General features: G+C 37.5%; 1 protein-coding gene and 1 long non-coding RNA gene across 2 annotated transcripts; both read right to left on the reverse strand.

The window, feature by feature from the left end:
- Window positions 1-748: 748 nt before the first annotated feature.
- LOC113098166 (uncharacterized) lies at window positions 749-1,402 on the reverse strand. The gene is made up of 3 exons (XR_003288955.1): window positions 1,361-1,402; window positions 1,198-1,227; window positions 749-1,098 (listed from the first exon to the last, which is right to left on the reverse strand). It is a non-coding gene; the product is annotated as an uncharacterized LOC113098166 (long non-coding RNA).
- A 3,478-nt stretch (window positions 1,403-4,880) lies between these two features.
- On the reverse strand, window positions 4,881-6,638 carry LOC113098163 (gap junction alpha-8 protein-like). Its single transcript, XM_026263115.1, has 2 exons — window positions 6,490-6,638; window positions 4,881-6,080 (listed from the first exon to the last, which is right to left on the reverse strand). Exon 2 carries the CDS (start codon window positions 6,063-6,065, stop codon window positions 4,887-4,889), a length of 1,179 nt encoding a protein of 392 aa, XP_026118900.1. The 5' UTR covers window positions 6,066-6,080; window positions 6,490-6,638; the 3' UTR covers window positions 4,881-4,886.
- Window positions 6,639-16,940: the final 10,302 nt, after the last annotated feature.

Genomic DNA, 16,940 nt, shown 5'->3' on the forward strand with positions numbered 1-16,940 from the left:
CCAAAAAGTAGGCACACAGAGACAGGCTATTCTTAGTCAGTAAAGCTTTATTGGCATGATTTATATGGATTATAATTGCCTACCCATTCAAATTCTGATATAACAGGTTAAATTAAGTATAATGGATGGAATAAAAACAGAAATTCTATGTACATTTGAGTAACTCTCTCTTTCATTAAATTTCATAAACAAACATAATACTGCATTGTCATATTTAAAATCAATGGTTCAAAGAAGAAAAAACGGGGGATAGGGGTCACCCTCTCTTTATAGTTATTTATTTGCATAATTTTCAAAAATGTTAAAAAACATGTTTTTACTTTTCTTTTTATTTTGCATTCCAATTATTCTCAATCAAACTGCAGTCGAGTTGTTTTGATTAGGTAAAAAAATAAATAAATAAATAATACAGCTAACTAACACAATAAAAACTTGATTACCATAAAAAAAACTTTTGAAGATTAAAAAAAACAGTTACCTGTTTTTGCAAATAAACTTTTTGTATATTCAAATACACAAATTGGTTTTTATTGTAATGTATTATAATAATGTAACTTTTGGCTAGAGGTCTAACAATTGTGGAAGATATACACTTAGCTATATATAAACTTGAATCTGTCCGTTTATAGGAATAGTTCGCCCAGAATGTGAAAACATGGACATAAAACAAAGAACAAAGAACAAAGAATAAAACATAGAACACGTTAGAATTTTTTTTATACAGGTTTGGAATGACACACGAATTTAATTTTTTTTTTTAGTTGTAACTATTCGTTTAATATTTGTTATTTATGAAGCTCACCTTATTAGTGATGTAGTGCAACAGCGCCCTCTTATGGCCCTCTTATCGTGACCAATGAAAACAAACGGTGTTTGCACTTAGAACTCACTATAATGCGTTATTAAGACATTTCTTATTACTGAAACAAGACTAAAGTTCTTTGTTTTAGACTAGTCCATATATTTGTACAATACTGTACAATCTGAAGTGGATGGTTTCCTCTGTGGTGGGTGATCTGTAAACCACTCATAGTACACTGAGTTTACCCGCTCTTTGTAACTTTTATTTTTTTCTCTTTTCTTCATCTTTTCAGAGACCTAAAAATAAAGACAGAGCTTAGAATGACCTTTGGCATAAACACAGAGGCTTGAGGTTTGACAGCAAAACTGAGAAGTGTGAATCTGTTAAATTTATACCTCATTTAAAGAAACATCCGCGTCTGTGACCTTTCAAAACATAACCAAAAACCAATGAATAATCAATAATCAAGCTATCTGCATGTCTTTCTCTATGTCAACGCACTGCTGTTCTTTTTTATTTGCTAGAGCGATAATGTAGTAAAATAGGAAAATATTTTACCTCCTCTCCGTTCGGTTGTGATTTTTGCCTGTGAAATTGAAGCAGGAACCATTTTTCATTTTTGTAATGTTAAAGTGTTACATGTTGATTAAGCCAAATGAAGATTATGTTGGAAGATATTACTTACTTTTTGTTCTGCTGAATATAAAAAAAAAACAAGCAGATACTGAATACCAGGAAAAAAACAAAACTCCAAAAGATGGAAAACACGACCAATAACGAAAAGTTGGTTAGATTGAGTCTATCAAAAGTATCTAGAAAGAAAGAAAAAGAAATAAAGAATTTCTAATAATGTCTATTCTCCACATGTAGCTTTTTTTTCCATCATTTTCATGCTATGACATTTATAAGAGCACTGAAAATGTTAAAGTTCAGAGTTAATGCAGTCATTTAATAAATGTCTGTCTTGTCTTCTGTCTCAGTTTAGTTCACAATGATATACATCAAGTCTCAGCTCACCCTCAGATTGATTTAAACCCACTGTTATCCATTCATCTGATGAATTCAACATGACATCCTACAAAGTAGCACGAGATTAGTAAAAAAAAATGTTCTGCACTAATGTTTTCCTCTTATAAAAAACTAGTCTAAAATGCTTCAGCGGTGTAAATCGATGAAGACTGATATTAAAACTCACCGTCTGGTATCTGCTGCTTGCAGTAGCTGTTTGTTAATGCAGTGTGTGAGCGAGTTCTGCACGTCATGTTGCACTGTGGTTGGCTAAACTCACATTTCCTATCAGCAGCCTCACATAGGAAGTCCTCTTTAAAATTTCACACCCTTTCAGAATTTTAATCAGAAAAGCTTTATAGTAAACAAAACAAGACTTGAAAAGAAAATCCATAATGCTAAAACTTAAAAGTAACATCAAATGGCTTTAAGTGTCACACCAAAAAATGGATTTGTTATAGTTGCAGTGAGCATCTTATCTTTATCATTTAATCAGTTAGCATCAGTATTGTTTTCACCTGTCTGTCCATATTGGCATCTTTACCCACGCAAATTGTTCTCAGACTGCTTTGCTTTGTGTAAGTTTTGTAACAGAAATGTTTTAGGAGAAATACAATAATTCACAAAATGACCACAAGAGATCAGCAAAGAGTCTCAGCTTAACCTTGCAAAAAAAGTTTTTTTGCAAAAACATGATTTACAGTAAAAAATTAAAGTAAATTTTTTTTTGCATATTGCATATTAATTCATATTAATAGATTTCATAAGCGTAATGCATTTTCTACAAATTTAGAAATATGGTTTAGTATATCTTATTTTTTTATGAGTTAGATGTGTTTGTGTGTGGGTAATCTGTATATGTAAACTCGCTTGTGTTGGAAAGAATGATTTTTCACGTTGTGATATTAATAAATACTGTCAGACAGACTTGTTGACCACACATGAACTTTTATTGGCTATATCCACAGATTTCAACTGACAGTCATTTCTGTATAGGTGCGATAAAGGACTACAAGTTAGTCAAAAACAAGTGTTTTTTTCTTCTTGTTGTTGTTAAAGAAATCATAAATGATGTGGGGGGGGGGAAAGGGCAGAAGGCATTAAACAAAGTGACGTCTCAATACAATTCGCCATTGAAACTCACAATGATCAGATTTATGCTCATCAACTCAGGATCTGATGTGTGCTTTTATGATTCGTCTGTGACCACAGCAGACTGTAGAATGAGTCCTCTGCTGCATACCCTGTGGTAAAATGTGTCACAGTGGCTGTATCTTTTGCATTTCACAGCTCATGAAACAAAACACAAGCTTCTCTAAGAAGCAATCTCATGCTCTTATCTTATCAGTAACAGCCCTCTGTGTTTTACTGATGTTTCTGCTAACCAGTTCTGAGAAAAGACACAGTGAAGAAATGTTTATCACAGACACAATCAGAGAAGATAAACCCTTTAATAACTGCTTGAAAAAAAAATCTACTTCAAGGCTTTTTAAAAGACAGTAGCTAAAGAGATGAAATTATCACTATTCCTCCGTTTATGTTTATGGATTTCTTTCTTTTTTTTACTTCTGCAATTTTATTTATTTTACCTATTTGATGATAATTGTGTTATTTAGTATGGGTCCAAGCATCATGTGTTTTTGTCATTAAATAATATCATCCACATACAACATATGGTATACAATATTGGCCTTTTGATTTAAGTTTCATTCAATTTTGTAGGTTCTGGAAAGGTTTACTTCATGGCAGCAACATGAAATAAAACAATTTTACATTCAGTCTAAACTAATATGAAACCACTGGCTGAGTAGAGAGGAAAAAAAGAAAAATATTATGTTGACATACCTGTTTTCATAAACACTCATTTGACATGAATTTATACATTTCAGTAAATTCGATGCTATGACTTTGGTAGAACTGTGGGAATGTTACAAACAAAGGGACAATTTAATTGGTCAGATGTAATAATTCATTAATATAATCAAATAAACAAATCAAAAACCTAAGCTAATATTATTATTATTTTTGCTCTCTCCAAATGTAATACTTAATTTTAAGGCATGGTTTAACATATAAGACATGTCTCTGCTGAAAATGAAAAGTCAATAAGGGGGTGAAACCCTTTAAAACATTTCAAATTTTGAAATATCATCAAGTGTGAAAATGTTGTTTCCAAAAGCATGAAGGATGTCAGACTGTCTGCGGTGACATGTCATGCAATGTTGTTTTATTGTCTCTTGCTGAACAATGCTTTGTGCTGATTGGGCGTGATCTTTTATCATCATCATCATGGCTGTATGTGCAGAGATACTAGAAAGAATGTGGCCTACAATCTTTTCTATGGCTAATGTAATTATAACAGATATCGATACGATCGAAACGCTATCGATACGCTCTACCCTACAGTTTATGAAATCCAGAGATTCTTAATGTAAGTCCAGAAATAAGGTGTTATGTTAAAGGTATATATTTTAATAGAAACTTTATATTTTGCTACTATGAACGACGTGTGCAACTATCAGCATTTGTTTCACCTCACACATATCCATTACAGTACTATTCACATACAAATCAATAAGCTTGATCGAGTATTTATCGTCATGTATGGTTGAACTTATTGAGGTGAAAAGGATGATGCCCTGATAGTTTTCTTATCAGAATAATAACAAAATATCACATACAACATTCAGCTAATGGCTAGTCCGGAAATGTAAACATCAGAATCTTACTTTCGAGTAAAATTCTGGATAGAAAAGACAGCACATATTTAGCTAAATCCCAACTCCTCCCCTACGCAGATCTAGCTGCTGCAGATGTCTAACTTTGGTTTGTTTACTGTTTGATAAAAACAGTACAAAAAATACTGCCGTATTTAAAAAATAATAATAATCAAGCTCTCAGGTTTCCGAATGAAAATTGCACAGCATTATTTTTTTTAATCGTGTTCTTCCTCGAAATAAAGAGCTGGTATTATAAGCGTCGCCGCAGTTGCAGAGAGGCTCTCGTTTTTACTTGCTATGCTTTTTCCAATTCTACAGTTGGTAATGCGGCACTTCGAATCCATTTTCTATATTATTTATACCGTCAAGTCATCTGACCTTGCCCGACTGCTGGCCTTGCTCAGGCTGCTGAGCGGCCGCGTGTCTTCTATCGTCTCGCTGGCTTCCACATCTGCTTCAACGGCCAACTCGTCCTCGTATTCATCCCTGCGTACAACTCCTGCCGCCGCGCTTGGCCCTATCACAGTTGTCTGGGCGTAGGAAGGCAGAGTTTCGTCATACACCTTAGACATGTCTTTCTTAGGTGCGGTCGACTCGTCCGTTTTCTCCTCAAATGGCTTGTACGGAACCGGAAGCCGGCCGGCCTCCATTCCCCCTACCTCAGTCAAGGGGAAGAAGTGCGACGTGGCTCTGTCCTCCTCCAGCAACTTGTAGCCTTTGGCTTTCTGGATCGAGGAGGAAGCTATGGAAGGCAAGGCCTTCTCGGCCGCCCCTGGACCCTCAACTTGCGGCCGCACTGGTTTCCGGAACACAAAGTGGATCTTTTTCAGGCCCAAATGGCTGATTTCCACAAAGTTGAGGAAAAGCGAGACGCAGGCCACAGCTAACATAAAGATAATGAACACGGTTTTCTCCGTAGGCCTCGAGACAAAACAGTCGACTGTGTTTGGGCACGGCCAGCGGCTGCACTTGTAGAGCGGCAGGATTCGGAAGCCGTACAAGAAATACTGGCCCACCACAAAGCCTACCTCAAAGAGAGTCTTGAAGATAATGTGGCAGATATAGGTCCTCAAGAGAGTGCCCTCCAGACGGAACTTCTTGCTGCCCTTCGTGCTCGTCTCCTTGGCCGTACGGACGCTTCCCTGATCGGGCGCGATCGGCAGCCTCTCCTCATTTATCTCTTGCTGCCTGTTGAGCTCAGCCTCCTCCCGTTCCTTTCGCTTCTCCTCCATGTGTACATGGTGGACAGCATGGCCCACGTACACCAAAGAAGGCGTGGAAACGAAGATGATCTGGAGCACCCACAGACGAATGTGCGAGATGGGGAAGGCCTCGTCGTAGCAAACGTTCTCGCAACCCGGCTGCTGCGTGTTGCACACGTAATCCGATTGCTCGTCGCCCCACACGAACTCCGCGGCCGTGCCCAGGATGAGGATTCGGAAGATGAAGAGGACCGTGAGCCACACCCTACCGATTACCGTCGAATGCTCATTTACTTCCTCGAGGATGTTGCCCAAAAAGCTCCAGTCACCCATGGTTGACTGTCAGCACTGCGGAGCAAACAAAAGAAAGGTTTGAAAGCGGGCAGAAATGCAAAATTATCTTTTTTTTTTCTTTTGTATTGAGAATTTGGGAGTATACTTGATGTAGACTGTCCCAAGGAATATACTGTTGGAAATGTGTTGATAGACTTATTAAAAAAAATCACATTTGCAGCATTAGTTCTATCAGATCTAGAGATCCAGATCAGATCCAGGCATCTAGAGTTCAAAAGATAATCAAATCTTTTTATATTTTTTCCACCCCGTCTAAAAAGGTCACAAATTCTTACATTTCACGCCCAACTCTTAAAAAAAAAAACACCTTAAATTCTCTACAACAGAATCAAATGCAAAGCCAAAGGTGCCCTATAAAGAACAAACAGCAATACAGATAAAGCGTATAAAATGGGCAACTTGCCACAGTAAGAGCTCCAGAGTATTTGTGTTCCCCTTCTCTTGGCACACTGTGGTGTGAAGTGAACTTTTTGCTCTCTGGTTCCCACCTATGGCCTCCAATCCTTGTCGCCCGAGTGAGCAGAAGTGAATCAATCCAGTCTGATGGTTGGTTTTTAGTTTGCTGCAATATTTAAGCTGGAAGCCAGACAGCCTTTATTCAGAGGGCGACACATGGTGACGCATAGTACAATAGGATTCACAAACACAAATGGGAATGTATGTGACACTGGTATTGGGAAAAGGGTCATTTTAAAAGTGTAAACTTGACATGGTGCATGATTCTGAACATACATTTTTAGATTCAGTACATTGTCACTCGAGTTTGAACTTTATCAATTAGCTATTAGAAACTCTTGCTTACTTTTTCCAGAAACATTTGTTCTTTGACTCACAGAAAGTGGTACGGTTGCCTTTATTCAAATTTGTTCATGTAAATTTTTATGGACATATGCTAAACCCATTACAGAAAGTGGTCACATCAAAATTATATATATACATGTATATATATATTTTCTTTTAAGGCTTGAAACCTTTATATATATATATATATATATATATATATATATATATATATATATATATATATATATATATATATATATAAATCCCAATCAAGCAAACATTTAAACATTTTTTATTTTATCATACATGGATAATAACACTGCAATCTGGCAAGATGCCTTTTTTTGTGACAAAAAAAATGCATCAGGACATGGCTATAAAAGGCACCATGTTATCATGAAGCCAATGTACACTGAAACCAGTTTTTTTCCCTCATACATTACAATACTAGTCATCAAAAGCACATTACTAGTAATGTAAATATATAACAATTAACATTTAAATTGACATTTGAATACAGCCAAGTTTTACACATGCTTTTATAGCAATATAAAGCCAAAAGAGTCTAATTAGTCAAAACCACAAGCAATAATCCCTCTCTGGACAATGCTTTGGCCTGTGTGGACCACATTTCATCCAACTGGAACGTGCTTTAGAAATAACATCATGGAGAAAGTGTTGCCATTTGTTGATAATGAAGAATGATGTTCAGCGGGTGGTTATGTGAATGTTTGGTGGGTGCAGACAGTGCATTTGCATATATTCTTTATATTAAACACTAGCAACTCCTCTTCAATATATCACAAGTCAGTGTTAAAAAATTTATAGCTACTATAGACTAAGATTGACATGATAAACCCAATGCATTTAATATAGACAGAATGAAATACAGGAGCAGGAGGATGAACTAAAATATCTCCACTATCATTTTAACAAAAAAAAAAAATATCAGTTTATTTTAAGATCCACTTTAAAATCGCTATTAACAAACCATTAGCTATGACTTTTCTTCAATAAACTCCTAATTTGCTGCTCATTAATAGGAAATACGGTAGTTGTTAAGTTTAGGTATTGGGTAGGAATAGGTATATAGAATATAGTCATGCAGAATATGTGCTTTATAAATACCAATAAACAGGCAGGACTGCATTTCCCAAAAACATCGAAAGTTGAAGTACATCGTAAATCCATTGAAACCAATGGAGCTACGATCAACTTAAGCTTACGATGCTTATGGGAAACGCAGCTCAGTATGTTAATAATAGGCATGCTAATAAGCAACTGGCTAATAGTGAGAATTGGTCATAATTGGATCATTGGTGAAGGCTGAGATATTTGAATGCACCATGATCATTCAGGACACTAGTGTTAAAAGTACCAAAAACAAAGAATACTTTGTATGTATATAAGAGAGTTGTCCGTACTTGTTTCCAAACTTGTTTTCAGCTTAGTTTTTGCTGGTTTTAGAGGGGTTTTGGCAACTAATCAGACCAGAAGACTAGTTGGTCATCCACTTGAAAACCAGCTTGGCCAGCCGTGTAGACCAGATTAAACCAGCTAAGACATACGGTTGCCAAAAGCAGGGGTGTTCATTTCTGCTCCACGAGGGCCACTGTCCTGCAGAGTTAAGCTCCCTATCCTAATTACTAACATCTGAACCAGCTAATCAAGCTCATTCCTTAACTTAAAACTTCCAGCATAATTTGTTGGGGCTGGTTGAATCTGAAACCTGCAGGATATTGATCCATCTGGAGCAGGATTGGACACCCCTGCTTAAGACCATTCTAAGTATAAACTCTAAGTATAGACTCAAGCTAGTCTCACAGTCCTCTCTAAAACCATCAAAAACCAGGCTGAGAGAAAAGAAGAAACCAGCAGACCATCTTAAGATGTTTGTTTTAGTAATCTACTGAACTTTTTGGCAACCAATATAGCCTGACAATAAATAAACCAGATATTCTATCCTATCCTAGTTCTCCTAGTTGTCATAGACTTTTATTCCTACACAAGTATCTCAACATCCTCTGCATTATGCATCTGACTATGCTGGAGCAAACAGTCCTCGTGTTAGCTTGCCCCTGAAGCCTTCATTTAAAGGTGCTACTTGTTGATATTGCCGGCGCTGGCAGCCTAAGCCAGCAGCAGAGTGGTGAATGGGTGTTGGGATTTCACACAAAGGCATGATGTCATGATGAAGTCCGCTGTGTCCATTAAACGTGCGCACTGAGGCATGAGCCCAGATTGTGCAAATGAAGCAGGCCCCAGGCTATGGCTAATCATAGGACCATCTCTCAAACAAAGTTATCTTACGCCGATCTGCCTACATGCTGTTGCGCCACGTTTCCTGCTCCTGTGGGACGATTTAGCTGACAGACATAAAACTACATAGGATACAGTGAAAGGCTAGCATTAGCATACAGGTAGCATTAGCCATTAGCAGGGAAAGAGAAAAGGGGACACATCTCCTGTGCTCTCACTCTGTACAGAAAAAAATTGAGTTGACGCATAACTTTAGAGAGACATTGTAGCTTTTGCTTTGAATGACTGGGACTTAATATCACTTGGGATGTGTAAACCCAAGTGAGAATAACAGTAGCTTTTGCAAGGATAGTATTTTTATATCGAAGAACCCTTGCTGAAACTCTGGTCTAAGCTGGTTTATACTTGATAGTGTTGGTCTGGTTAGTGGACTTCCGTAGCCAAATGGTTTACATGATATTTCCATTGGTTTATTATGGGAGTTTGTGCTATTTAAATTAGTTTAGAATCCTGCAGGGAAAACTAATACACCATTCTAGAGACTAACATCCAAAACTGAACAATGACTGGTCTATCCAGATGACATGTTAAGTATTGTTACTGGTTGTACATACTGGGTCACCTAAAGGGATAGTTCATACAAAAATGAAAATTCTGTAATTAATTACTCACCATCGTGTCATTCTAAACCTGTCAGACCTTCATTCATCTTCAGACAGCAAGGGTATTACCACAAACAAGGCTCAGAAACGCAGCAATCATTAAAATAATCCATCATGTGACATCAGGGTTTCAACCGTAGTTTTACGAGCTATGATTTGAGATACTATCACATACGTAAACAACGTATGCAATATATATATATATATACACGGATACATTGTTTACGTTCAGATCAAAGCATAAACAATGTAAAAACAGCGTATCTGTGTACAATGCTGCTGACACAGAATAGCATGCGAAATGGTGCTAGGGTGACTTGGAAGAGACGAATTGTTGGATAAAGTCGTTCTTTTTGTTTTCTTTGTGCACAAAAAGTATTCTTGTAGCTTCGTAAAATTACAGTTGAACCATCGCAGCATGATATCCTTGCTATGTTTCGGGGGCCTTAATCATGTTAGGATCTTTGCTGTCAATGGGAGGATCAGAGAGCTCTTCGAATTCATCCAAAATATTTTAATTTGTGATTCAAAGATAAGCAAAGTTATTATGGGTTTGGAACAACATGAGGGTGAGTAACTACTCTAGGCATTTCCTTTTTGGGTGAACTATCCCTTTAATGTGTTTGTGAGCAATACTAACAGAATGTACCACATTCTCTCTGTAAATGTGTAAAATGTGGATTTACTTTCTAAATATCTTTCCAGGCTCACACTGAACTCCTGCATGGTTTGACAGTGGTTCCCATCCTCTTGTTCTTCCATGGTAATCCCCATTAATCTCTATTCTAGCGCCAGCCATTTGATGGATCCAGTGTGGTTCTCTCTTCTCTGTTCTTTGTGCATGCCAGAGATACCAGCTACAATAAGGAGGATTTACCTGATTCAGTTCACTTCCATTCCACATTGGAGACTAAAGAGTGAATGAAGCCTCACTGCAGACTTGTGATACTGTGAATGGGGTTATTAAACTATCCTTAACGTATCTCTGTACGCCACTTTCTAAAGTAGCACCACCACATGGAATACAATGGAGAACACTCTTGGCTAACACCTTAACTACTGGGTTTGGTTGAGCCTTTGTTGTGGATAACAAACAACTTCGATGGGACGCTGTCCAGTCTTTCTTGGTTTCTGGATTGAGCCTTTCTAACAAAGGGCTAAACATCCATTAGTGTTGCTAAATGATTACCTCCAAGAGTCGGAATGACCTGAGAAAAAAAAAAAAAAAGTCCACATACATAGCATTGGGGTTTTAAATAGTTTAATTTCACGGAAGCATGGTGACAAACAACCATCTAACCACACCCTGACCAAGAGCTCCAGCTTTCCATGGGCTTTTATGGATCACCTACAATACTGAATTGGCAGGAAAAAGGGTGGAGAAAAGGTGATCAATTGTTCTGTCCAAACTCAAAGGAAATGGATATGGGACTTCCTGTGCATGTACACGTTGGTTAGGGTACAGCAAGAGGAAAGAAAGGCCCATGGCAATACAATAGAAAGACGGAAGGCAGAGTGGTCACAAGTCACAAAGAGAGGCTAGAAGACTGGAGTCTAGTGGCCCTGATAAAGTAAAGGAGGTTAAAATGGGGCGAGGAGATCATCTTGACAATCAGTCATGTTCATCAGCTCAAACCAGAGTTCACTGAGTTCAGAGAGCCTTGTTCTTCAAATGTCGCATTTTGGGATGGAAGAGGGGCAGGGGTTTACAAATCAAATTTATTGCAAAAATTGCCTTTATCCAAGAATCACCCAGTAGATAGAACGGAGTACCTGCCCTACTCCTCTTTTACATTTCTATCTCACAATATAGAAGAAAATATCTCTCGCTACTTACGTTGCATCACAATTTTACCTAACACAACATAAAATTATGTTGCAGGTCTTCTAATTCTGCTATTGCTAATTCAGTTAGCAGTTACATTACTTAATTACACAAAAAATTAATTGAACTTTACTCTTGAATTCCAGCAGGTTTTAAATCAGATGTGCTCAAAAATGAGTTAAGGGCCTGGTAGATATGTCTTAATTTCAGAATGTTCTAAACTATAAAAGATTTCAATTGAAAATGACCTAAGATCAATAAAACGGTCTAGAATGTTATTAATGCAATTCTTTAGCTAATGTAAATGTACAGATTGTGCTGCAGTCATTAGAAGTTAAATCCAGTTAATGTGGAAATCTACATTCAAAGAACAGTGCAGCAGAGTATTACCAGTAACTTTCTTACAGATTTGCCAGATGTTGTTGCCATGTATGAACGTGTGGCTGTCTGGCTTTTTTTCTCAGCCAGGATTCTGTCAGGGTCGAGTCAGATCTCTCTTTAGCACCAGGTTGTAGAAGGGTCCACTCTCTCTCAGGTGATAACCCTGATGCAAGGGTGTCTCTATCACTTGCTAGCATTATGCAGCTTCACGGTGTCCAGTAAAAATAGATAGAGGTGATTTCAGCATCATGATTAGTTTAATACTCCCACATAGCAGATGTGCAAAAATAAAACTCAAACAATAAAATATAATAATAATAATCATTCTCCCATAAGTTTGTGTCCATTGTCCATTAACAACAACAAAAAAGTTTCTTTTACATAAAAAAACACTTAAAAGAATGATCTGTGTGAATGAGATGAATTTATGTGAACTTACAAAAACTATTTATTCATCTGTTAAAAATAGCTCGGACTCTATCATCACTTTTATTCACAGAAGGCTTTATGTTTTTGTTTCTAATGCAAAGACATTCCTTTTAAAAAATGGCCATAGCATCTTAATACTTTTTGTTCAAGATTAACTGCACACTTCAACAGCCACTAAGTAACCCAGCAAAAAAATGTATAATAAATAAATTCACTTTTGCCCCTATAATCCTGAAGCTGAGTCTGAATGTCAGATCTGAAAGGGTCTAAGGTATCAGCACAACCATTGTGACGGATAAGAATTTCAATAAAGATATTTGCTGAGTGTGGAAAGCTGCCATCTTTTCTCCATTGTTTTCCAAAAGGTGAATGCGAAAATAAACGTTGACACCAGAACACAAGAGCAGACGGAGACAGACACCAAGAGGTTATTCTGCTTTTTTTTTTTTTTTTTTTTTTTGTCCGTTTCAGAAAAAGCCAACAATATAAATCTGAACACTGCCAATGAGTTGTTTGCCGTTTGCAAAAGCCTTTTACGTAATAATCCGCTTGGCTGTTAGGACAACAATAAAAGGTCAATATGAGGCATAGAAGCATGAAAGCAAAAAATAAAGGAAACGTTTGTCTTTTCATGCACGGTCACCAAGTGGATTAACACTGTCTAGGTGTCTAAAATGTGAGGGGTCAGGGCAGGTCACTATCCTTACAATGGTCCTCGCATTGACTTCAGGGTATAAATAAAGGATGGTTGAAATTCAACTGATATGACTATCACTTTTAAGTGCTATTATCTTCTTAAATTTAATGAACACGTAAGGTGTGAGCAGAGCTGAGAAGAACTACTTTTGACCTTTAGCTGTTTGAGCAATATATAGCAATGATCTACATTATCATTTACTCCCCACACTGACCTTATTTCAGGCTTATAGGTGGTGTAGTGTGGTTTGGGACACTGTGCCAGAGCTAAATGAAGAGAAAGGCATTTTATCGCTGTCCGTATGACCAGAGCTGATGAGAGCGAGTGCTGTTAGTCAGCGGTGTTGATGACAACTTCAAGTGCCACAGTCACACGTTTCCTTTAGTGGTTCCAGCAGCTCTGGAGACCCATTAAAGGAACAGAAGCTACAGTCATTAGTTCTGTTAGTTATACTGATAATTCCAGGTTTATTAATTGATCAGAGATCTTGAGACTGGTGTCAGAAACCGAAATAAAGGAAGCAAACTCCAGACTGATGTAACTGAACAGTGGCCCAAAGCTAGAGCGGTCACATGGTGGGTCTCTTCAATACATCATGTGCCTGCATCACTCATATAAAAGTGAAGGATTATAAAAGAGATATTTGTTGTCAAGTTGGTAGTGTGGCAAGCTACTTTTTTAAAAGATTGTGGGAAAAACATTGTAATCAAAGGGCTTTGTTGGATGAGTACGTCTTTGTTCTTATAGAGACCCAAAGGCACTTTTAATAGTTTGGCAGACATTGAAGTATCATGTTGATATTTGTAACAAATTTCTTAGTCTTGATTATATTGATGATACACTGATTATAAACAAAATAGTTTAATAATATGAGTCAAATGATCCCCATGCAAAATGGTTTATTTCCAATAGTGTTCAAAAGCTTGGGGTTAGTTTTGTTCTGCAAGCATGCCTTAAACTGATCAAAATTGACAGTAAATACATTTATGAGTATTCATTTTTTTTTTTTTTTCTGTTCTTTTGAACTTTCTATTCATTAAAGAACAGAGACAAATGCATCATGGTTTTCACGAAAATATTAAGCAGCTCAACTGTTTTCCACAATAATAAAAAGAAATGTATTAACTTGCTTATGACTAGAAGCAAATTAGAAGGATTTCTGAAGGATCATGTAACACTGAAGACTGGAGTAATGATGCTGAAAATACAGCTTTTCAATGGAAGTGTGGAAGAAAAGATGCAAAACCAACCGAGAGAACCCCAGCCTTATGAGGATTGTCAAACAAACTTGATTCAAGAATATGAGTGAACACTTCCTATCAGAGCAAGCCACCCAACTTCTTGTCCAAGCTCTTGTTGTCTCCAGACTGGACTATTGTAATGCTCCCCTGGCGGGGCTTCCTGCATGTACTGTCAAGCCTCTGCACTTGATCCAGAATGCAGCAGCGAGGATTCTCTTCAATGAGCCAAAAAATAGCTCACGTTACTCCTCTCCTCATCAGGTTACACTGGCTACCAGTAGCCGCTCGGATCAAATTCAAGGTACTGATGCTTGCCTACAAGACGACCACTGGCACGGCACCAACATACCTAAACTCACTGGTTAAATCTTATGTGCCCTCCAGAAGTTTGTGTTCTGCAAGTGAACGACGCCTTGTGGTGCCATCCCAAAGAAGTTCAAAATCACTCTCTCTGACCTTTTCCTGGACTGTGTCCAGCTGGTGGAATGACCTCCCAATCTGGGTCTTTACTCATTTTCAAGAAACATCTTAAGACTCATCTTTTTCGACAGCACTTAACCAACTAATACAAGCACTTTTCCTTTTCTTTTCATTAAAAAAAGAAGAAGAAAAAAAAAGACTGAGACTTGTCATGGCACTGTTGTCATTCTCTTGTTGACCTGACTGCTTACGTTGTTCTCATTTTGGATAAAAGCGTCTGCTAAAATGATTAAATGTAAAATGTAAATGTAGATGTAAATGTAAAACAGTTTTAAATTGTAATAATATTTCACAATATAATTGTTTTCACTGTATTTTTTCATAAATAAATTCAGCCTTGCTGGGAATAAGATACTTTTTTTTTACTTTAGAAACCACAGATATAAAACAAATAAATGCAATTAATTTTTAAACATCAGTGTTTTGAGAGATGCAGATCTCAAGGGATTTCTATGAACTGTATCACAATTTTAAATGTTAAGATTTCTGAACCTAAAAAAATGTGTTGCTATAAGATACTGTGTAATGGATTAATACCCTCCATCCATAGGGGTGCATGATGCTAGTTTATAATAAAACAGGCTTAAAGCATTAATAATACCTGCCTATGGGTTTTGATTGAGTTAGAGGCACATACTAAAAAATAAAAAAAACACGGAAAGAAAAATAAGTTTGCTTTTCAGTTGAGTCGTATGAACCTTCTAGAGCTCAAAATAATAATCAGGAGACCACAAGCCTGAGTCCAGTCCCTATTGTTTCCCAATACAATCTCACTTTCCTTCCTGATGAGGAGATATTCCTCCAACTAAAATAGAGTGGCAGTCCGGCATTGTGAGAGGAGATGAGGAGGAGGAGTAGAAGGAGGTGACGAAGGAAAGGGAGGGAAAAGGAGGTGGTACTGCTCTGGTGGCATTTCTTAACATGTCCTTTGAGTATGAGGGCACTTCCAGATCATCCACGACGGTGGTCGGCCTGCTAGCAGCTGTTTCTGATTATCAGCAAGTCCGTAATCTGTCGTCCCCTGACACTGAGAGGACGAGGACTGAACTGAAGACCGAAGAGATAGGATTATTTTACACTAGACGTATCTGAAGAGTCATTCTGGGGTGAAACACCAGAGGTGAGCATCTATAAAGACATTCATCTTTCCATTCTCAAACCCAGAGACTGTGGACGGTGTTCCAGCTTTATCTTTGAAAGGAGACGACATACGTTTTGTCATCCGGCTTAGGAAAGAGTCCATTTTCACCATCAGTCTGTGGAATATACAGATGACAAGTGAACAAGATTCAATCTGTCTGCAAACAGCCTTGTGCCCACAACTCGACCTCTGTTAGGAAGATACAACAGGAGCTGCAGTTCAATCACCTTATTCTCCACTGAGGTGTCAACATACCTTCAGCTCTTCAGAATCCTTAGGACATCAACAGTCTGACTCCGTTCCAGATCATTCATCTGAAACACACACAATAACCACAGAACCATATATCAACGTAAAGCTTCGGCTGAAGTGTGAAGGCCTCTGAGGCTCGGTGACTGTCAGCCCGCCAAGAAGTTCTGGCAACTAATCACACATCCTAAAAGCAGAAGAGACAGGAAGTGTTCTCAGGTAAAGCGGCAGAGCGATCAAGAATCTGTCAAGCATCACCACTAAACTGCCAGCTGTTTACCCATCAGTTGATAGAGAGACAAACACACACCTGTCGGGTCTTTATCAAACACCTGTTGGTCCACAACCATTAAAGGTATGTAAACAATTATGTACAAACATTAAGTTTTAAAATATTATTAAATGAATGGAAATGCCTTCAATATCAATGGAAATATTATTTATTCAGCTTTATGAATAGTTTTATTTATTTTTTTCTCAGACATAAATTCATATAAACTCCTACCCCTAATTAAAGCTGCGGTAGGGAACTTTTGACGCTCTAGCGGTTAATAAACAGAACTGCTTGCGTCTTGCGGAAGAACATCGTAGCCGGAACTACTTCTCTCTGTTTATGTCTATGAAGAATCACAAAGGTACTGGGTTACTCCGCCGCGGTACCCCCGAAGCAATAGAAAATAGTCCGGATATAAACACTTATTATAGGT

This window comes from Carassius auratus, unplaced genomic scaffold (assembly GCF_003368295.1).
Source record: "Carassius auratus strain Wakin unplaced genomic scaffold, ASM336829v1 scaf_tig00216435, whole genome shotgun sequence".
In the NCBI taxonomy this organism is placed as follows: domain Eukaryota; kingdom Metazoa; phylum Chordata; class Actinopteri; order Cypriniformes; family Cyprinidae; genus Carassius; species Carassius auratus.

Coding starts and splice junctions, on each gene's coding strand:
- LOC113098163 (XM_026263115.1), bottom strand. CDS start 6,065: ATGGGTGACTGGAGCTTTTTGGGCAACATCCTCGAGGAAGTAAATGAG.